This window comes from Cinclus cinclus, chromosome 6 (genome assembly GCF_963662255.1).
Source record: "Cinclus cinclus chromosome 6, bCinCin1.1, whole genome shotgun sequence".
NCBI classification, from domain to species: Eukaryota; Metazoa; Chordata; class Aves; order Passeriformes; family Cinclidae; genus Cinclus; species Cinclus cinclus.
In genome coordinates, this window is record NC_085051.1 from 40,893,912 (window position 1) to 40,915,479 (window position 21,568).

Genomic DNA, 21,568 nt, shown 5'->3' on the forward strand with positions numbered 1-21,568 from the left:
GGCTCTTTCCCAAGCCTTCCTGCCCTGGCTGGCAGTGAGCCTGGCTTTGTGCTCCTTGGTGAGATAGCAGTGCCAGAGCTTACTGGTAGGGAAAATTTAGTTTATGCAATTTTTAAGCAGGTTTTTCTTAAGCAGTCATGCACTCATTAATTTTCTCATTGAGTGGTGGATGTGTGTGTGAGATGGAGTAGGATCAATGAAACATGAGTCCTCATGACCTCTCCAAGTGATCATATCTTCATTGGCAATGACAAAGCTAATATTTGAACAGGTGTTTTTTACCTGTTAGGGTTCATCTGTTACTGCAGAGTGGTCGTTTGCCTCCAAACCTTACTAACTCCAGCCTCCATAGCTCACAAGCCATGTTGCTGCTTGTGGTATGGTCCTCCTGGTTTGAAAGATGCATCTGATTTGCAGAAGGCTGGCAGAACAGGCAGGTGTATGTCCCATGTCCTGCTGGTGACAGGATGGGACCGTCTGCTGGTGGGTTGTCTGTCACATACCCTGACAGGGTGTGGGCACAGCATTCACACCAGTGTCAATGAGCTCTGCCCAAGGATGCTGCTGCCCCACAGGTGCTCACCTCACAGACAGCCCGATGAGCAGCCCGATCTTCTCTTTGCTCTTTGGATCTTGAGGCCATTAATCTTAAGAGGGAAGGTTGAAGGGAGAGCCAGGGAGGAATGCCTTGGACCTCTGTGGGGTTTTGGCAGTCTGTGTCTCTGGTCCCGTCCTCTCTGTGGTCATACCCCTTAGGGACAGATGTGGCCCATGGTGTGCCTGCTCTCCCATGCACCAAGCTGCAGGAATGGAGAGGTCATAATGCCCTGCAGTGCCAAAAAGGCTGTTGATGAGCTTTTTCTTGTCCTGAGGTACTTGGTTATCCATGCTGAGTAAGTGGCAGTTGCTTGGGTTTCCTACCCTCCCTGTCACTGCAGTCCTGCAGGATGACATGCTGGAGGTTGGCCTGCCTGCCTGGTCTGGTGCACACCAGGGCATGAATCTGATCTCTCTGTAACAGCAGTCCTTGATTTTCCCTTCCACAGCCTGGCCACAATCTACTTGTCATGGAAGAAGGATGTAGAGGCAGTCAGATAGCATAGATGCTTGTTTTCTAGGTCTAGGTCCTCAGCTTGGCATTTCTGTGTGGCCACAGACTGGTCTATCAACAGCCCCATGCCCTGGCTGCCCTCTGGCCAGCTGAAGTCAGTAATCCCTCCTGTGCCAGAGTGGGATGCTGAGGCTGGATGAGCATAGGCATGCTAGGAAACCCAGCTTAGTCATCTCAACACTCTCAAGACTGTTCTGATGTTTTGCTACTCCAGCTGTCCGTGAATCCCCTAGCAAATGAGTTTGCTCGTAGGATGCTTCAAGGGAAAGACAAATTATGAAAAATTGCATTCGCATAAAAGACATGCCTTGTTTTTAATTGGAAATCTGATTCTCTGGATTAGTGCCCACCCAACCGGAGAGAAGAAACATATGTTGATGTATCAACAAAACAAAGAGGGCACTGAATATTCAAGGCAAAGCTTACACACGTTGAAAATGCTTCATTAAAATTATCCAGCAAATCAGTTTCCATTGCAAATCTCATGCAGTTACTGTGCTTTCACAGGCCACAAAGAGGAGAAAGATTTGCTCTACATGTTTTATGACTTTTTCTGATCCTGTTGGAGTATCTTCCCTCTAAGTAAGACCTATACTGGATAGACCATATATTGAAATTTCTGCCTTTATGTTATTGCTTCATTTTTCCCACCTGCAACCCTGTACACCGCTGTGTTTCTTGACTAGTCCATTGCTGACACTTCTCTAGGGCAGTGGCTGCTCTGAAGGACATCTCTCTGTGGTTGGCATCTAGAGCCCCTGCCTCATACACAACTAATGGGAAGCTGTCCTGAAACCTTTTGGAAGTGACACCCTCCAAAGAAGGTGGCATTCAGCTCTGTTATTCACAACAGTATTTGTTCCTTTGGCCCCTAAAGATTGGGAACAGCCCAATGGCAGTGGCATAGCAGGGAAGAGGAACTGGTTTGGTGATGCTGTGAGTTTTGTTGGACCTTAGAGATACTACTGCAGAGTGCCATTAACTGAATATTGCAAAATGCTGAATTTTCTCATTTGTGTGATGTGAAAATTTAGCTTAGGCATTTCAACAATGACTTTAAGTGTGACCTGCAGTGTCCCTGTGATTTCTCATTCAGTATAGCAAAAAACCCCTCCAACCAGAGGGAGTTTGAACATATTCTACAGGTCTGATTTTAAGCTGTTCTTGGTGCATGTTAGCAGAAATCTCCTCTTGCTGTTTCTGCTGCATGCTGTTCCTGGAACATGTACATGATTTACTTTTAGCTGGTTACCCCCAATAGTAATTTTAATGGTAATACTGCAGCTATATAATTTGCATAAGCTTTTCTGAGAGCAGAACCATAAGAGGTGAGACTAGCTGGAACAAATGGTCAAGAAAAAAGTGATCTAGGTATTTGGAGGAGAGTTTCTGTGGCTATCTGGTGATGAAAGGGGCAGCAAAAGGACAGGAGAGTGGCTTGAGATCAGGTTCAGAGGAGCTGTGATGAACTGTAAAGGCTGTGTGTTCAGGCCTGAGCATGAAATGATGGTTCCTTTGGACTCCTTGGAGCTGGAGGTGCTTAAGAGAGAGGGGACTGGGTCTTCAAATATCTTCTGCTCCTGAAATTTCTCTGTGCAGTCTGGCATTGTACTGGCAGTGCTGTGTGGAGAGAAATGAACTGGTTGGGCTGGAAGGGTGAAGGCTTGCATTTGGGAGGTTTCTGGGCAGGAGAGCTGGGAGCAGGAGGTACTAGCCTCATCTCCAGGAGGAACTCATTGCTTTTAGCCACAAGGAGAAAAATAGACAAAAGGACAGCAACAAGAACTCGATAGAGAAACATAACTTGCACAGATCCCTGTGAAAACCCTCCTCACCTTGTCATCCCTGACAGGATGTTCCTCCTACAAGTGTGAAGTCGGTGCCTAGAAAAAAGCTGCAGGATCTTATTGCTGTGTAGTGGAGTGGTGGTGATGGAGAAGGGACTGGGAGGTTGCTAAGGGTCTCCTTGTTTGTCTGCTGATGGTCTGACAGTTCCCTTGGTCAGAGACACACTCTCCTTGTTAACAAAAAGGCAGTGAATTATTTAGCAGTTGAAAATGCCAGATGGCAATGACTTTGCTGCTTACAGGAGGGGAGAGAGAGAGAGACATGCACATGGTGAGGAACAGATTGAGAGCATTTCTATAGCAGAGAGCAGACCTTGGCTAGAGGTCCTGGTGGCCCAGGTGGCAAGCAGGAGGCAGGCAAGCCAGGGCAAACAGCTGCTGCTTGCCAGAGTAGCCCCTCATTTCTTACAGGTCTCTTCATGAGGCCCCTTGTTGGGGGTCATTATCCTGATGGGACCATGCTGGCCCTTGAAGTACGGGACTCCCAACCGTGGCTGGGAGACAGGCTGTGAGTGAGGGCACTGCAGGGAGGCTTTGCCAGCCCATCCATCACTCCCCACCTGGGTGCAAATATCAGCCCCAAGTCTACTGGGATGCCCTTTGGAGAAGTATTGGCATATCTCAAGTGACCTGGCAGTACTTTTGAGAGTCACACTAATGTTCAGCTTGGGCAGTGATGTCTCCAGATGTCATAGTCTGGACAGATGGGTGTGTATATGGACAGGGAGATGTCCATATGCACATTCAGTTCCGAGGAGAACTGAAGATGCAGCATGGGCAGGTCTGTAGCAGACACTGAAACGCATGGCTCAGGTGATGTTGCACCATATGCACAGGAAAAGGGACTGCCATGTGTCTGCATGTCCTGGGAAACTTGGTGCCTGTAGCTCAGCAGCTTCTGACATCCCTTCAAGGCATCTATGCAGGTAGTGAGATGCCAGCCTAATATTGCAGTAGGTGAGACTCAAGTTCTTCTGGGCTCGTAGCCTAGGCCCAATCATCCCAGGCACTCTTAGGCTTCCAGTGGAAATTTTTCTTTGGGCTGGAATTAATGCTTCAGAATGAAGAAAATAGCAAGATGCTGTCTTCTTTTTTTTTTTTTTTTTGGTTAACTCTTGTGTTTGAAAACCTCCCTCCTCCTCAGCTTTTTCTTCCCCTGGATGAGGAGGTCAAAGAAGGTCAGTCTCTCAGGTTTGTAATGTATGTCAGCTCCTGCACCAGTGCTTTTGTCCTGCCCACTCTGGTCAGCTGTGGGTTGGGGGTGACCATCTGGCTGTGGGGAGAGAAGCAAGTACAGCCCCAGCAGCCTGGCTGACAACATTATCATTGATGCTTTTTTCAGAAATTCAAACAAATGCTTCAGCTTCTCATTCCTGCCTGTTGACAATGCCAAGGTGGCCATGACTCAACCCAGCTTCCAGGACTGAGGGGCAGAGGTGGTGAGAGACCTGCTTCAGGTATGACAGAGACAACCAAACAGAATGGGGTTTAATGGGGTGGGGAAAGGGCAGGAAGCAGCTGTGAGATTTCTTCAGCAACACACTCTGCTTTGTGTCCAACAAGCTCTTCCTGAGAGAGACTGGGACTGGGGAGGCTCTGAGATCACTGGACAGTCCTTTCCCTTCCCTACCTTTAGTGAGCTCCTCAGACCTTGATGGAAGAGAGCTGGAAGAGCTATGGCCCCTTTTCAAGCAAAGGCTTCTCCATCCACACTCCTGCCATCTCTGTTGCAGAGTGAGACCCCACAACGGTGCCGATGGAAAGCATGTACTCGATGGAGCCAGCACCTGATGGTGCTGGCCTCACCTCTCTGGATGTGCTCATCTTCCTGGACACTCCGGTGAACAGCACAGAGGAGCAGTGCTTCAGCGCCCGCTCCCGCAGCACTGTCCTGGAGGGGCTGCCCTTCGGAGGCGTGCCCACTGTGCTGGCTATCAACTTCATCCTCTGGCTGGTGAGCGGGCCAGGAGGGAGCCATTTCTATGGGCTCTGCAGCCCCCGTGTGCACTGACAGCCACGGACCAGTGCAGCCTGTGCAGCAGTGCACCTGGCTGACTGGGGAACAGGGATGGGTGCAGGAGTCCAAGAGCTTTGCCCACATCATTGTGGGCAGCAAAAGACACTTGGGCAGTAGTGGTGAGGTCACACAGCAGGAACAGTTTGGAGGAAGAGTTTTGCACGAGCTTGGGCTCATGAGTGAGAAAGCAGAAAGAAGGGATATGAGAAGATCCCGTGGGGCGAGACCTTGCAGCTAAACACTTTTCTTTCTTGTTCTTCCAGCTTCTCCTTCTGGTCTTCTCATGTCTTCGGAAAGCAGCTTGGGACTATGGGCGCCTGGCACTTCTGATGGATAATGATAGGTGAGGAGGATTCAGAGCTGCTGCAGGTGATGGCTCCATTCTCTTCAAGAGGGCCGGAAGGAAGGCCAGCACTGCGGCATGACACAGAGTTCAGCAGGTGTTCCTGTCCCTCCTTCCCACTGGAAATGGCCTGGTGCCCCCCTTTCCCATGGAGACACAGCCACCATCTGCTGCAGGGACAGGGAAAGCCCAGGCCAGCTTTCATTCCCTCTAGTATTTGGTCAAAGTGTTCTTGGTGCCGTTGCAGGCACTGTTCTGGGAAGGGCAAAGAGCTGTTTTTCAGTGGCAGGTGTGCCGGTGCCTCTTCTCCTGCCACCCTCTTGGGATGAGCAGGGCTGGCTGGTGGAGAGGGCATAAGCAGTGTTCTGGTAAAAGTAGAGTCCAGACCATATTTCCAGGTGGGTTGTGCTGCCCACAGCAGCTTACCTGCCAGAGCACAGCTCACCTTGGGCACCAAAGCATCTTTCTTTGCACAAGCTGGTGCACACAGGAGGGGTTCTGTGCAAGGCTGGGCAGTCCACAGGAATAAGCTCTGCTAAAGTTCCTCTTCTGCCTTCTCCCCTCCAGTTCCTCTTGGCCTCTGAATCTGGAGTTGAGTCTGGCAATGAATACATGATGCTTTCCCTTCCAGTGAAATCAAAGGGCAATCAAGATTTAAAATTCAAGCTCTGATTACATTCCTTTTTACTGTAAATCCATTTGAGACATCTGAAAACAGTGGAATAGAAAATATCTGGTTCAACAGTCGCTTGTAATGGAGCTAAGACTACATCTCCATGAACCCATCATGGGTCAGGGCCACAAAGAAGCTGGGGAGACTTGTTGGTGAGGAGGCAAGAAGATGCAACCTCTTTGTCCCAAGTCCAGCTGTAATCACTGTTCCAGCCTCAGTGTAGGATGCAGGGAGGGGAGGGAGACATTTCTTGGGTTGCTGTCCTAGGAGAGACTTCTCCAAGGGTGCTTATCCTCTCGTATCTGCTGCTTCTCTTCTGCCTCACCCCTCCGCTCCTCCCCTCACTGCAAAGCTTGACATCGCTTTTCTATGGAGAGCAGAGTGAGAAGGAAAAGTCCCCGTCAGAGAGCAGCCCTCTGGATGCTGACAACAAGGATGTGGTGAGTGCCAGTGGCTGTGGCGGTGGGAACCTGGGCTGGGCTTCTCCTGGACAGCCTGTCCTGTTCTTAATCAGAAACCAAGGTCAGAAGCTAAGCGTGAGAAATTAAATCTCCTGCTCAACACCCTTCAACAGTGGGGAACTCCTGGAAGATGGAGGGTTTTTTGTTCTGGATTCTTTGAGGCATCTATTTTAAATGGCAGTTTGGAGGGGATGCTGCTGTCAGCAAGTATCTCACAACTTCACAGCTGTCCTTGGAGTTGTGGGGATCTAGTAGACTTAGATTATGGCCAGAGTCTGGCTGCATGCCTGCAAGGATCTTTCCCACCCCTCAGGATAAAGTCCCCCATGCCACATTTCCTCCTCTGCCATCATGATGAATCTTTAAAGTAATGTTTTGTTTCTCTTTACCACACCAGGCTTTGCTGGAAACAAACACAGACAGACATATTTTGCTGCTTCTTTCAATTTCTTTTTTGTCAGCAAAAGCTCAAAAATCAGTCATTGGTACAACTGTGAAAAAATGTCATGTCTTATTAAAAAATCTAGGTAGGAAAGAAGCAAAAGAAGCAAAATTCTTGCAGGTGGCAGGAGGCCTGTTTAAAGGCTCTGTACCAGATGCTCTTGGCAAATGTATATTGCTCATCAAAAAATAAGTGAGAAAGACTACAGGGAAAGCCAGCACACTAAAGAGCAGATTAAAGGAGATTATTAGAAGTAAGAAGACATCCTTTAAAAAGTCAAACTGTTCACAAATGAGGAAAATCTCAACTCTGCCAGGTTAGATGTAAAATACACTAAGATGGGAGAAGAGCAGTTTTGAGGAGAAATTTGTAGAAAGCATTAAAAGACCAGAATCGCAAAATCAAAGAATGGTTAGAGTTGAAAGGAGCCGATGTGGTCCAACCTCCTTGTTCAAGCAGAGCCATCCTAGAGCACATGGCATAGGATTGTATCTTGAGTATCTCCAGTGAAGGAGACTCCGCAACCTCTCGGGCAATCTGTTCCAGTGGATGGTGCTTTCTTCCCGTCCTCAGGCACCTTTCCTGATCTTTAAGGATCTTTCAAAGATAATCATGAGCTGCCTTGCTGTGGTGTCCATCTGTCAGGGCCCCTTGTGGATGTCAAATCTGCCTAGGTGTTTTGTAACCTCTTTCACCAGGGGAAAATCTGAAAATCTATGTGCATACACAGTGACAGGGAATAAGCTAGTTAGTGCACAAGAACTTAGGTTGTCCCGTAGCACTCTACAGCAGTGCCACCTCTGCACTTCATAGTGATAAAAAAATGCATTCAATGTTAGGGACTGTCATGGAAGGGGAAGAGAAGAGAGCTCTGGAAGCAGGAGCCTGTTACAGTGGTGCTCCTTAATATTCCGAGGAAGCTGAGGTCCAGCAAGTCACCCCTGGAGCAGTGAGTTAATGCGTGACCTCAGCTTCCTCTGCTAGTCCTTCTGCAGCCAAAAATATGCATCTGACATCCATCAGGATGGTTGAAGTTTGTAGAGAAACTTCCCTGCCCTTTAGACCCCTGCCCCAGCAGACTCCTTGTTCCCACTCACACAAATTCTCTTATCACTACTTTCAGGAAGGTCACATGGTCCTCAGGGCTTTTACCACCTGGAAGAGAGGTTGTGCTCAGCTTCCCATCAGCTCTTTGGAGTTTTCCTTGCTTCTCCTGAGGCAACTGCCTTTGCCACTGGGCTGAGCATTGCTGAGCTGTCTTGGGCACTGCCTCCATTTGCTCAGTCCCCTGGCCATAGGCACTGCACCACCTCTGCATGTTTCCCCAGAATATATTGTGACCTGGTCCCTCACCAAGGAGGTGGGGGTGGTTGGATGGTTGCCCTTGTCTCATCCTGACTATTTTTCCTTCCAGGGATTCTGCTCCTGGCTCCTTTCTATCTACCAGATGAAGTAAGTGTGTGTCCTTGGCATTATGGTCATGCCCTATTGCTGCCCACCCATGGGGAGCTGGTGCCCACAGGTGGTGGCCCATCACCAGGATCTGCTGGAACCAGTGGCAGAGGAGAGCCCTCTTAAAACACCCACTCTGAAGAGAGAGCTGTGAGCTCACCTCTGCATTTCCTCCTGGTCCCTAGATGCTAGGGGCCAGATCCCTAAAGAAAAGGGCTTCAACCTCTCCTGATAGGAACCAGTCCTGCAATGAGATGGCAGCTGGAGGGCTGCTTGGGTCCCTCATTCCCTCTGTGCTCAAATCCTTTGTGCCACAGTCAGGATGCCATGTGTTGGTGTGGGCTGTGGGAGACTGGAGCAAGCCAGTGTCCTCATGGTGGGAGGTGGTGGGAAGGAACCACCAGAGCTGACCCCCACCTGCCTCTCTCCAGGGATGAGGAAATTCAGAGCAAGTGTGGAATCGATGCCACCACCTACCTCTCCTTCCAGCGGCACCTCCTGGTCCTGCTGATTCTGGTTTGCGTGCTCTCCGTGGCTGTCATCCTGCCTGTCAACTTCTCAGGGGACCTCCTGGGTAGGTGCTTCCCTAGTCACAGGATGACTCAGGAGTGCCATGCAAGCTTCCAAGCCTTTGGGCCAGCTCTGTGCCTCTGGGACAGAAGGCAAAAAAAGCCCTCTCTCAGAAGCCCCCATGTGAGCAGGAGCCCACCGTCAGCTGGGTGACAGAGGAGCATTAGAGGCTGGGAAATTCAGGGCAGTGGGGACCCAGGAGATGGAAAAGAAGGGAGCAAAGACCAGAGTGAATAACTTCAATGTGGATATGCACACTACACTGGGTTCCCTTAACCTTCTTCTTCTCCTCTTCCTCTGCAGGACACAATCCCACCCACTTTGGCCGGACAACCATTGCCAACATTCCAACTCAGTAGGTGCAACCACAGGCTGGGGGGATATGTGTGCTGCTGCTGTGGTGGGTACTGCTGGGAGCACCTAGGCACAGAACTCATCACAGCCCTGTGCTGGGGACAGGGACAGGGATAGGTCCATGTGAGCAGCACACCACTCACAGTAGCTCTTCTGTCTCTCTGTACTACTTGAGCACAGTCAGGGCAGCCAACCCAGTGGCACCACTCATTGCACCCTACTGCTGGCAGAAGTGCTCTTGGGGATGTTGTAAGGCCTCATTTCTGTAGTATCTCAGTCAACAGCCTGGGTGCGTCCCCTCTAGTTCCTGGGGTGAGTGTCTGACAGCTGGCATAGGGAGGTCCTGCTAGGTGGAAGGGGTGACCATGGGTGAGACGCTGAGTGCCAGGCTGGTCCCACATGCTCACCACAGTGCTCATTGATCCACACTTCCTCTCTTCCAGAGACCGTCTCCTGTGGCTGCACAGCATCTTTGCCCTCATATATTTCATCTTCACCATCCTTTGCATGGCTCACCACTCGGTCCACCTGGAATACAGAGAGAATGAGAAGGTGAGAAACCACCCTTTCTCATCCCTGCCTTGTTCAGTGCTTATGGACAACCTCTTGCTTCGCACAAATGCTGGTCCCAGTAGGTAGAGAGGTCTTTAGGAACAACCTAGAACTGGGCTGGCAGGGGAAGGTATGGCTGATTATCACCAGCTTCTGGATAAAGTGACAGCCTGGAGGCAAATCTCTCTCTCTTGCTATCTCATCTCTTGAGACTGAAGCTCTGCTGTATCCATCTGTGTGGTGTATGGCATTATCTGACTGTGCCCTCAGCATTTGGGACTGGGCATTGAGGAAGTCTGTGCTGACTTGCCTCTGGGGTGGCAATTGGTGCCCCAGCTCACTGCTGGGTAGACAGGGTGACAGTATTATATCCTGTAGATACATCCTGCAGATCCTTTTGCCTCTTCTCTTGCCCCAGGTTGCCCGGACACTGATGGTTACCCACATCCCCAGGGAGATCACAGACCCTTCACTTATCATCAAGCATTTCCAGTGAGTAGCCATGTGCCACAGCCTTGCTGAGTGAGTGGCAGGCTGATAGCAGGGACTGTCCCTGTCCCTTGGCTCCTGGTGCCACCATGCTCCTGTGCTTGCAGCGAGGCTTATCCCAGCTGCACTGTCACCAATGTCCAGTTCTGCTTCGACGTGCGCAAGCTGATGAAGCTGGATGCAGAGAGGTGAGTGCATGCACGTCCACATTTCCTCTGTGGGAGGGTGTACTGCTCCTGCCCACCACTTCAAGGCACCCAGTCTGGGTTGATGGCTGTATGTCTGTACTTCCCAAATGACCTTTGCTACCGGCTTCCTGGCAGGCGCAAAGCCATGAAGGGGCGGCTTTACTTCACCACCAAGGCACAGAAGGAGGGGAAAATCATGATCAAAACTCACCCCTGCGCCCGTATCTTCTGCTGCCGCTTCTGTGGCTTTGATGAGGTAAGAGGGTGCGGGCAGGGCTGCAGGCAGCACACCTGCACCGTGGGCAAGGAAGAGCAAGGCAGCTTGCCCGTGCCCCAGCCTGGTGCACAGCACAACCCTGGCTGCTCCCACAGGTGGATGCTGAGCAGTACTACGGGGAGCTGGAGGAGAAGCTCACAGATGAGTTCAATGCAGAGCGCAACCGCATCACACTCAAGCGGCTTGATATGGCCTTTGTCACCTTCCAGGATGAGCGGATGACAGCTGTGTGAGTGCCCCTCATGCAACAGCCACGGGGATGTCCCTCAGCCTGTTTGCCACCACTGCCAGGGAACTGGGGCACCTTGCCAGCTTTTCCAACCTAAACCAGGCAATGGGTCGGTCTCTTCTATGCCTTTGCCATCTGTGGAGATGGCTGCCCTGTTAGCGCCGCAGGAAGTGTCTCATGAGAAGTGAGACCTGACCCCTGGCTCCCTCTTCCTGCAGGATTTTGAAGGACTACAGCCACATCCACTGCCGCAAGCACCCCCAGCAGTCCTCTGTCACCACTGTGGTCAAGTCACACCACTGGGGTGTTCGCTATGCCCCTGCACCCAGCGACATCATCTGGTGAACCCCTATGGCAGGAGGGAGGGAGGGGGAACAAGCAGATATGGGGAAGCCCATGTCCATAACTATAAGGAGCCCATGTACATAGCTATAAGGATCCTATGCTCATAGCTATAGGGAGCCCACATATCTGTAGGGAACCTGTGTCTCTATCCGTAGGACACTTTCCCAGGGTGGTGGGGGCTGAGAATTCCTCCTATTGCCATAGCAGAAGTCAGCAGGGGTGATTGGGGTGATCACCTCAAGTGTAGCAGGACCCAGCTAGCTGAGATTGGGGGTGATTGCCAGACTCTGATTTCTCTGGCCTGATTCCAAAGCCTTCTGGTGGTATGGCCCTCTGCTGTGGCACTCCCAAGGGTCCAGGGGGATCTGCATGTGACAGCAAAGCAGCATGGAAAGGGGAAGAGAGCGAGCTCAGAACAATGTCTGCCAGGATGGTTGGTGCAGATAGCAAGAGGCAGAGCTTCATGAAACTATACTGGGAGGCCCAGGACACAGGGCTTTTCCTCCTTATCATATCCAAGTTGTATTTTCCTCTTACAGGGAGAATTTATCAGTCCGTGGCACATCATGGTGGGTGCGATTCATTCTGCTTAATATCTGCCTGTTCGTCCTTCTCTTCTTCCTCACAACGCCAGCCATCATTGTCAACACTATGGACATGTTTAATGTCACACACCCTGTGGAGAGCCTCAAGGTAGTACCTAACCCATGCCAATTTCCCTGAAAGCTCATCATTTCCAGGCTTATCTGTGATTGGGCAGGGCACCTGCTCTACACTATCCTAAGAAGACGAGCCACATCACTAGGATGGGCATTGATGAGAAAATAGGTCATTGATGATGTCATGTCTGTACTTGCTATCCATTTCCTTTTCCTTGTGTTTCCAGTGGCAGAGCCCTGGGGCAGCACCTGAGCTTTGGTGCTGGTGTCCATGGAAGCAGGCAGGTTACTGTGCATTCAAGAAGAAAGGTCTGGAAAGAGTTCAGGAGATGTTAGGAGCTGCCAACAGCACAGCTCCTTCTTGCTCATTGAGCTGTGAGCTTTTGGGTGGGCACTGGGGCTCAGAACATGGCTGTAGTGCCTTTGGCTGGCCTCAAGTTCTTATCCCTTGAATCAAATGCCCCTGCTCAGAGAGGGGATGCTCCAGCCCACCTGCTACATGCACCATCGTGCGCTGTCTCCAGCATAGCTGTGCTGTGGTGGGTTGCTGAGGGGGTGTTTGGTATCTCTCTTCCTGCAGAACCCCATCATCACCCAGTTTTTTCCCACGCTGCTGCTCTGGGCCTTCTCCGTCTTCTTGCCCTTCCTTGTCTACTACTCAGCATTCTTCGAGTCTCACTGGACAAGGTAGGTAGTAGGCTGGCCTTGCAGTCCCCCAGGGCTGCCACAGATGGGAGGAACTGCAGTGGAAGGGAAACCCAACCTGCAGGGAGGTAGGCAGTGAGCAGTAGACCCCCACAGGGGACCAGAGCCTCCTGGGTGTTTCTCTCCATAGAAAGAGCCCCAAGTCCATGCACAAAGGAGCCATTTGCTTCCTGTAGTCGTGAACACTTTCAGGCTATTGACAAAGTCAGGTGGTTTTAAGATGGATCTGAAGAAGTTTGTAAGAGGTATGGTGTGATGGTGGACTAGCAGCAGCAGGGCCACCCCAGGCATGCTTCCAGCCCTCCAGGGCAGAGGTATGGGTTCAGGACGCTTAAATTAGAGGAAGCCGCCCAGCTCCTACAATGTGCTCTCTCTGTCTTGACCCTCCATCAGCCCCAAGCCCTGTGCCTGGTCTGATAAGTCCTTGCAGGAGCTTTGTCACCACCTCCCTTCCTTTTTCTGGGGGAAACAGGAGATTGTGAACTCACACTAGATGCCCATCTACCTCTTATTGGGTGTCTATACCAGCAGGGATGGTAGAAGAGGGCAAAGATGAAGGAGTTGAGATGTTGGGAGTACAAGAGCTTTCAATACAGCAGATTCTTCAGGGTGGCACACCCTAGTCTGGGAGAGGCTTTGCAAGGCCCCAGTGGATGCACAGATCAAATGCACCCAGCTTTGTGAGGCAGGGAGTAACTCCTTTGTGAAAAGTGAGACCAAGCCCAGCCCCTCATTCCACCTGCTGCTCTTAACCAAAAAAAGTGCAATGTTCTTTTCTTGTCTTCCCTCTCTGCAGGTCAAGTGAAAATCAGATTACCATGCACAAGTGCTTCTTCTTCCTGGTGTTCATGGTTATCATCCTGCCCTCGCTGGGTCTGAGCAGGTAGGGACCACCCTGCCATGCTGCTCTCCCAGTTCACAAGCTGCCTGGATCATACCCAGGCCTCTCACCCCGGCAACCCAACCCCAAAGGGCTAAGATCCCATTGCCACCAAAACACAGTGATCTCTGGAGAGGAAAACACTTTAACAGTGCTGAGCTACTCACACGTGGTTACAGATGGAAACCTTCCCTTCAGAGGACCAGGGCAGAGCAGTTTACCAGACTGCCACAGCTGACCCAAGGGGGCTGGTGGGAGTGATCAGCTGCTGCTTGGTTTCAGCAGACCCTAAAAAGACCTGGTCAGGTATCTGCATAGCTACAGCTACAGCAATCCTGGCCATCCAGGAGGCGAGCACACACTCCACAGTGGTCTCATGTGGCAGAAGGGGCTGGTCTGGCAGTGTAGAGTGCAGAGGGTCCTGCCCACTCAGGACAGGGAAAAGCACATGCCTGCTGGGTGTCTCTCACATCGCTCTGTAGCTCTCTCTCTATCTGAGCTGCTCTTCTGTCCCCTCCAGCCTGGACCTGTTTTTCCGCTGGCTCTTCGACACCCACTTTCTGGATGAGGCTGAGATCAAGTTCCAGTGAGTAGCAGGAAGCTCCCAAACTTCCCAGGCAAGCGGGAGCACCTGTTGTCCACAGCCAGCAGCTCTTGCAGCTCCTGCCTGAGAATCCTCTCACTGTCTCACCTCTCTGTCCCTGGGGCAGGTGCGTTTTCCTCCCAGATAATGGCGCCTTCTTCGTCAACTATGTAGTCACCTCCAGCCTGATTGGGACAGCCATGGAGCTGCTGCGCATCCCAGGCCTCCTTGTCTACACTGCTCGCCTCTGCTTTGCCAAATCTGAGCCCGAGCGGCTCCATGTCAAGCGGGTATGTGGCTCTGGTCCCCTGTGAGCCTTTATGACCCCCCAGTACAGCTGAGATGCACTCACTGGAAACTGTTGTTTCCAGTTGTGGTTCTGTGGGGATGCTTGTGGGGACTTCTTTAGGCCCCCTGGGGAATAGTGGGGGTGAGGCAGTCCTGTGGGCCAGGGTGCAAAGGCAAATGCAGGCTTTGCAGTAACCGAGGCAGCAATTACACTGTTGATTTTGTCCCAGAGCCAAGCATACCAGTTCCAGTTTGGACTAGAGTACGCCTGGACCTGCTGTATCTTCTCTGTTGTCATGACGTACAGCATCACCTGCCCCATCATCGTCCCTTTTGGTGAGTATGATCCCACGCCCATGGTCCCAGCTATGCCAAGAACAACCTGTCCCAGCCACCACCAGCAGCATGGGAGTGCAGGCTTCCTGTACAGGGGGGCACCCTTGGGCATCATCCCCAGGGCCTGCCCTGCTGTCCCTAGGGCCTGGCTGTCCCCACTGCCCTCCACCCAAATGGCTTCTCTTGTCCAACCAGGGCTGCTGTACATGCTGCTCAAGCACATGGTTGACCGGTACAACATTTACTACGTGTACATCCCCACCAAACTGAACCAGCGCCTCCACGTTGCTGCCATCAGCCAGGTGGTGGTGGCCCCCATCCTCTGCATGTTCTGGCTACTCTTCTTCTCTGTCCTACGCCTCGGTAGGGAGAGCTCAGGGCTGCGCCCTGCCACAGCTGAGGGTTGTGTCTGATGCTTGGGGGTGACGAGCCACTGGTGTCACCCTTGAGTTAGGAATGGCAGGGAGGGTGGTAAGGGGTAATGCGCTGTGAAGATCTGGCAGATGAAGGTGGTGTCAGCTTGTATTTTGGGAAGGGGGTTGAGAGGTTGTAAAACCCAAAGCAGGCACCAGCCTGGGGCTCAGTTGGACAGGCAGCAGGTTCTTGGAGGCTTATGTGCTGCCCCAGTGTCTCTGTGCTCTAGGTCCCACCCGGCCTGTCACCCTCTTTACCTTTGTGGTCCTCCTTTCCTGCATTATCTTCTCCTTCTTTGGCCTCTGCCTGAAGAAGCTGCAGCCACGGAAACCCTCTAGCTACCAGGTAAACACAGACAGCCACGTGCTCTGTTCCTTCATCCCAGTGCATCCCCTCCTTGGGGAATCTGAGATAGCACCTGGCTGTCCCTAGCCAAAGCTGGGCCCTCCAAGCCATGATTTCCTCTCGGCCTCCTTCTCCTCAGATGTCAGACCAGTCTGAGGGCGCCTTCAATGACGTAGAGCGGAGCAGTGTTTCCTCCACCCCTAACTCCAATGTGAGTACCCCTCCACAGCTCTTCTGTGGCCACTTTCTCTTGCTCCCCTGGGTCCTGATGGCCCACTGCCCCCCGGGGCAGCTCTTTGTGGCCACTGTCCTGCAGGAGCCAGAGCTGAGCCTGACACCGGCAGCCTCTCCAGCACACCAGTCCTATGGCACCATGGGCAACCACCTGGAGCCAACGGAGGATGGGGAGGATGGGGGGTTGCAGAGCTTCGAGACAGAGCTGGAGACAGTGGAGGGCGAGTACAGGAGCGGCCCTGTGATAGAGAGCCAGGCTCGCTACCAGTGAACATCCCTGCCACAGGCTGAGAACAGACTGTGCTGAGAGCAGAGGACATGCTGTGGGACAGGAAGGAACCGTCCCTGCACTGGTGGGCACCACCTTGCTAACGGGGCAGGGGATGACAGGACTGATGTGAGGGAGAGACCCCATTGCATGGGCAGTGGCAGGAGGCTCTGATGGTCCCTCCCACTGCCTGCACTGGCTGAGCCCCCTAGTGTCCCCCTGTTCCCACATGCCTCTTCCAGCACACAGTGGGGAAGAGGGGGTGCAGCAGTACAGGGAGAGGGTCTCTCTGAGAGGCCATGCTTTTAGGGGCAGGAAGAAGGCCCTGGCTTCTCTGAGAGGAAGAAGCAGCCCAGACAGTCCAGATGAATGTGCCTGCCACCATGCTGTCCTCTGGGTCCTCAGTGGCAGGGGACAGCCACCCCTAACCCTTACATCTCATCCCATCCACACACTGCTCAGGCAGCTGTCCTGCTGCCTTCCCTGCTGCTGGCCTGCAGGCTGCTACCTGCCCCTGCTTTGCCCATTTTAGCAGGGTCTGCTGACATGCGTGTGCTTTGGTGGAGGAGGTGAGTGTCCCTACATCTGCTACCAGAGCCCCTACATGAGCACCAGCAGCCCTGCACCAAGGCAGGCATCAAATGCAAGCCCAGCTCTTCTTCGACCTCTCACCCCATCCCTTCATCTTGCTGCACAATGCCTGTGCTCCTGGGGAGAAGTAGGAGGTCAAGAGACTAGTGTGTTTAATGGTTTTAAGGACAGCTCCGTGTCACTCCTCTTCCCTGGCAGCACACCATCAGGCTCATGCTCTCACTGGGGCTGCCCATGGGACCCAGAATAGCTCTGTCTTAATGCAACAGAACAGGGAGGACAGGTGGACACTGGCAGGACCTGGACTTTAATGTCCTGGTCCACCAGATCCTGCCTGCCCTTGTCCACAAGCTACAGCTGTGGGGTGCTCCCCCAGTAGTCACACCACCTCTCGAGTGTGAGTCCTGCTGTGATTAGTGTAAATGCACCATTACCTGCCCAGACAGCATCCCTGGAGTTTTCCAGCTCATCCAGAGTAACTGTGGTGGCTCCTGGGAATGACAGCTTATCCTCATCCTGCTCAGCTCCCACCATAGCCACCTGGGCATGCTGACTGACTCCTCATTCAGCCCTGATTTTCCTGTCCCTGATTCTCCTGCTAGCTTCAGAGCAACTACAGTTGCCACCGTCCCAGGGAAGGGAAGAAAGTGTAGCTCTGCCAGCACCAGGGCTGCTGACAGGGGGAGTGCTGTTGTGTGAAGGCAGATGCTCAGCTATAGCATTGATTAGCATTGGTAGCGCCACTGGGAGGAAGGGTAGTGTGCCAGTTCTGGGCTGGGGGGAGATTTAAAGGCATCCCAGCAGTAAGAGCATCAAGGGGGCCCTTATGACATTCCTGTGGGGCTGGTGGATCTCAGCTCAGCCGTCTGGCAGTCCCCAGGCCCCTGTCCCACCCATGCTCCTGCATGCTTGGGCGGTGGCTGTGGCACACTAGCCACAAAGGGGTTGCCTCGAGGGAGCCTGGAGCTAAGACACACTCTCCCAATCCCAAAAAAGTTCCCTGTGGGGTTTTTGGCCTTCTCCCCAGGTGCCCCCGTGGCTGCCCACAGCTCAGCTGCTCCCCTCACTGCCTACTCCAGGGGCAGCCCCAGGCAGGGCATGGGGATGCTGGCCCTCTGAGGGTAGAAGCAAGTGCCTGCTAGTGGCACTGTGTCCTTGGGAGCTCGGGCTGCTGGTCTGATTGCCCTTGGCTGCCCCACTGTAGGAATGTGCCAGAGGTCTGTACCTTCTCGTGATTTATTGCTATGACTGTGCCTTGAATAAAATGACTTCACCCAGCTGCTGCCTGGCGTTGTCACCCCCATGCGTCTTTCCTGGCACCGATTTAGGAGGAACCCTTGCCACTGGAGCCTTTTCCTACCTGTGGGCTGCTTTTGACCCTGCCTGGGGATGTCCTGCAGAGGCTTCAGTGGCAAGGAGACTGTTTGGACACATCCCTGCCTCCAGACTGCCCACTATGGTCCCCATAAAAACAAACCCCAACCAGTGGGCAGAAGCAGCAAAGTTTCAGGAGTGCAAGAGTACCTCGCTGTGTCCCAGACAGATTGACACAGCCCTTGGCACCATGCATCCCTCCATTGGAGATGGGTTGCAGTCCTAGGACAGTGGTGTGCCTTTCTTGCCCACCTTCTGTCAGCAGTCACTCCATTGGCAGAGCTGGCTCAGAACACCACAGAAGGTGTAGATGCTGCTTGAAGGTAGCAGGAACCACAGCAAGGGTGAGGGGCAGGAGGAACCCGTCCCATCTGAGGATGGAGCAGGTGTTCCCAAAGCTGAACTACTCACCAGCAAGTCCCAGGGAAGGGGGGTGAACACTCTTTTGGAAGTCCTTCTCTAGATTTTGAGAGGACAGTGCTCTTTTCTGCCTTCCTCCCTCCCAAAATGCACACTGTTTTTACCTGAATTCCTACTTGAATTATTTGCCTCTGGTTTCAGCAGGTTCCTCATGCTGGCTCCTCCACAGCTTCCCCAGGGTGAGCCCAGCCATGCTGGTTTATGGCACAGGGCAGAAGGCATGGGGAGGGCTACCCTTTAGGTGAAAAACTGAAAATTTAAAACCTATCCCTTGCCCCTACAGAGCCCCCCCCCAGTTTATAATGAGTGGTAAATAGAGTTAATACAAGGCATTGCTGTGCTGGGGAGCTGGCAGGAGCTCTGGCTGGGAGCAAGGCCCTCACACTGGAAGCTCATCATAGCCTAGGGGTATGATGACACCCTGGGGGGGTGTTAGCTCCATCACACTGCACCTCTGCCTGGAAACCCGCTCAGGAACCCGTTCCCTGATTGTAGCCTGCACACTCAGAATCCCTCACAGCAATCGCAGGGAGACTCCCACTGTCTTGGCTGGTGGCAGGCACTGACAGGAGCATCCTCACTGGACAGCAGCCACAGCAAAAGGGCAGCTTGTGAGAGCTGTGTAAAACCTCCCTGCTGGCACAGGAATCAAAGATGGGAGTGCTGCTGGAGGCTGCCATACTGGCCCTTCCTTGCAGTGCCAGGTCTGGGCTCCCACCACCAGTCCTGAGGCCAGGAAGAGCTGGAAAACTTATTTTATCAATGACCCAAAGGGGGTATTTCTTTGCATTCAGATCTCTGCTGCTTTCCTTGCTCTTCACAGCCCATCCTAAATGAGCAGCATGGCTCCCCCAGGATGTTTTCCCTTCTCTCTTGTGCCAGGGCTGGGATTTGCAGCCTTTGGAAGATGCTATTACAGACCCTGAGCTGGCTTCCCCACTCTAGGCACCATGCTTCAGCACCAAGTGGCCAGCTCTCACAGGGCTGGAAACCCATCATGTCAAAGCTAGAACATGCTAGAAAACAGAACCTCCTGCATCCTCACCAGCTGCTCCCTGGGCAGGGCTGCTGGAATGACTCTGCAATCCAGCTGGCAGGGTGGATGATGCTCCATGGAGCCAGACAGAACTTTATTATGAGGCCATCCTCTGCTGCTGCAGGTGACCAGCACCAGATGACCAGCAACACGTGGGCCAATGCTATGTCAAAAAACAAAGTAGTGGCCAAACAACAGAAAAGGGATTTTTAGTCTGATTGCTTAAAATTCTGATTCCATTAGAGATTATTATACTTGAAGGGTCTGAGCAATCAGTAGCAGGGTGTCTCTGTTAGCTCCTCCACTGCTCACCCATTCAATTGCCAGGCACAAAAGCTCCCAGCACACTTTTGATGATGGATGCCTTCTCATGTTGGTCAAGCTGTACTACACAAGTGCTTCCAGTGACCAATATCTTTAAAGCTAGAATCAACAAGAAACCAGTAACCCCTCTCTGTCATCCTCTCTTTCTGGTTTGCTTGGGCCTTTTGTATTAAAATAAACACAAGGCATCAAAACCAGCTAAGACTCACTGTTGTTTTTTAATAAACAGTACAGCTGGGTATAAGAGGCACAAAGAATAAATCAGTTCTCTTGGGAGTTACATAAAATTTGGCACAGAAGAGCAGAAGTCAAGGAGCTGGGAAAGCTAGAGGGAGCAGGGATGGTTTGGGCAGTAACACCATCACACAGCTGCCTACTTGTCACATGGAGCCAGAAGGTGACCCACTCCCATGATGCTGAAGGATGATGTTTCATAACAGGGTTGCAAAGAGGACATCCCCATTCCCAAACTTTCCTGCCCCATACCATGCCATCAAAGCCAGTGTCTTGCCCCAGCCCCAGCTTCTCCATCCCTCGCTGCTGGGTGCAAGAATAGGAAGAACTTCACCTGACCCAGCTGATGGAGAGAGCCATAGGCCAGGATGCACACCACCACACTGCAGGGCTGCAGAGGCAGAACATGGTACCATAGGGAGGACAAGGAACATGGGGATGTTCACTGCCTCTTTTACAACACCTGTTGGCTTGCCTCCCAAACACAGCTGGAGGGCTTCTTGCTTTCTGGAAGCCCATGGCTACCATCAGGCCTGGTGGCAGGGCAGTAGAGAACCATCTCACAGGGCTCCCCATCATCCCCTCCATGGCATGGGCCTAGGAGAGCTCAGTTACATTGAGCAGGCAGCTTTCTCTTGCCCCAGAGTGGAGGGCATCTGAGAATAGGAGGAATGTGTCCTCAGAACAGGACCATCTCAGACCTCAACACTAGGCTCCTCCTGTCCCGAAGAAGAAGTAAAACAAAAAGAAAAAAGGGTGCTGCCTGTAACTGAGTAATTGCTCTGTGTCCTTGCTCTGGGGCTAGTGGTGGCTAGTGCTTGTTCCATAGTGACTTCCCCATAAAGATGAACTCTTCCTCAAAGTGCTCAAGTTCAGCCCCTTCACAGAGCCCTCAGGTGCTGCCTCTCAGCAGTTTTCTGGGATTTCTTCTGGCAGATGCTATCTCCTCATTCCTGTGAGGGTGAGGAACTCTGCAGATGGGCACTCTGAGCAGTTGGGAAGCTCTCCAGATTCTGACAACATCCAGAATGCTGTGCTTCCTCTGGCTCTTTCTGGAAGCTGTTGCTATGGCACAATTTCTACCTTCATTTTTATTTTAAGACGTCTTTCCTTGGATTTACTTTATTTTCATTAAAACAAAGCAGTAAACAGACATTGCTACTGCTGCATTTCAGATGGCTCTAAGGTTAAACCAGCAGGCCAAATCAACACAAAGCCTTTCAGCTGGCAGCCTAACCCTGCCAAAAGTAGTTTCACCTTGGGATTAAGTGGCAACACTGCCTGAATCATCCCTAGGAAACCTACTGGGTTGTGGCCAACCTGACACAGGGAAAAGCCAGGGATTCCATCCAGGTCAAAGGCAAGGCAGAAGCACCAGGATTAACCAACTGGTAGTGATATATTGATGAAGAGAAAGGGGGAAAATTCTCTGCAAGGTTGGAGGACAACCACATGGTGTGACCAGCCTCATTCTCTTGCTGCTTTTTGACCTGGATGGAGCCAAATCTGTCACTGTCACAGCTGAAC

The 21,568-nt window shown here is 52.1% G+C and overlaps 1 protein-coding gene across 1 annotated transcript; it reads left to right on the top strand.

Annotated features, from left to right (window-relative positions):
* Positions 1-4,714: 4,714 nt before the first annotated feature.
* TMEM63C (transmembrane protein 63C) lies at positions 4,715-16,065 on the top strand. Its single transcript, XM_062494587.1, has 22 exons — positions 4,715-4,912; positions 5,239-5,318; positions 6,344-6,431; positions 8,309-8,346; positions 8,778-8,920; positions 9,220-9,271; positions 9,714-9,822; positions 10,241-10,314; positions 10,419-10,499; positions 10,635-10,755; positions 10,872-11,005; positions 11,224-11,346; positions 11,890-12,043; positions 12,590-12,696; positions 13,511-13,597; positions 14,115-14,180; positions 14,305-14,467; positions 14,696-14,801; positions 14,997-15,164; positions 15,445-15,560; positions 15,700-15,771; positions 15,853-16,065. Exons 1-22 carry the CDS (start codon positions 4,715-4,717, stop codon positions 16,063-16,065), a joined length of 2,493 nt encoding a protein of 830 aa, XP_062350571.1.
* Positions 16,066-21,568: the final 5,503 nt, after the last annotated feature.

Coding starts and splice junctions, on each gene's coding strand:
- TMEM63C (XM_062494587.1), top strand. CDS start 4,715: ATGGAAAGCATGTACTCGATGGAGCCAGCACCTGATGGTGCTGGCCTC. Junction 4,913..5,238: donor TCAACTTCATCCTCTGGCTG/GTGAGCGGGCCA, acceptor TTGTTCTTCCAG/CTTCTCCTTCTGGTCTTCTC. Junction 12,697..13,510: donor TTCGAGTCTCACTGGACAAG/GTAGGTAGTAGG, acceptor CCCTCTCTGCAG/GTCAAGTGAAAATCAGATTA.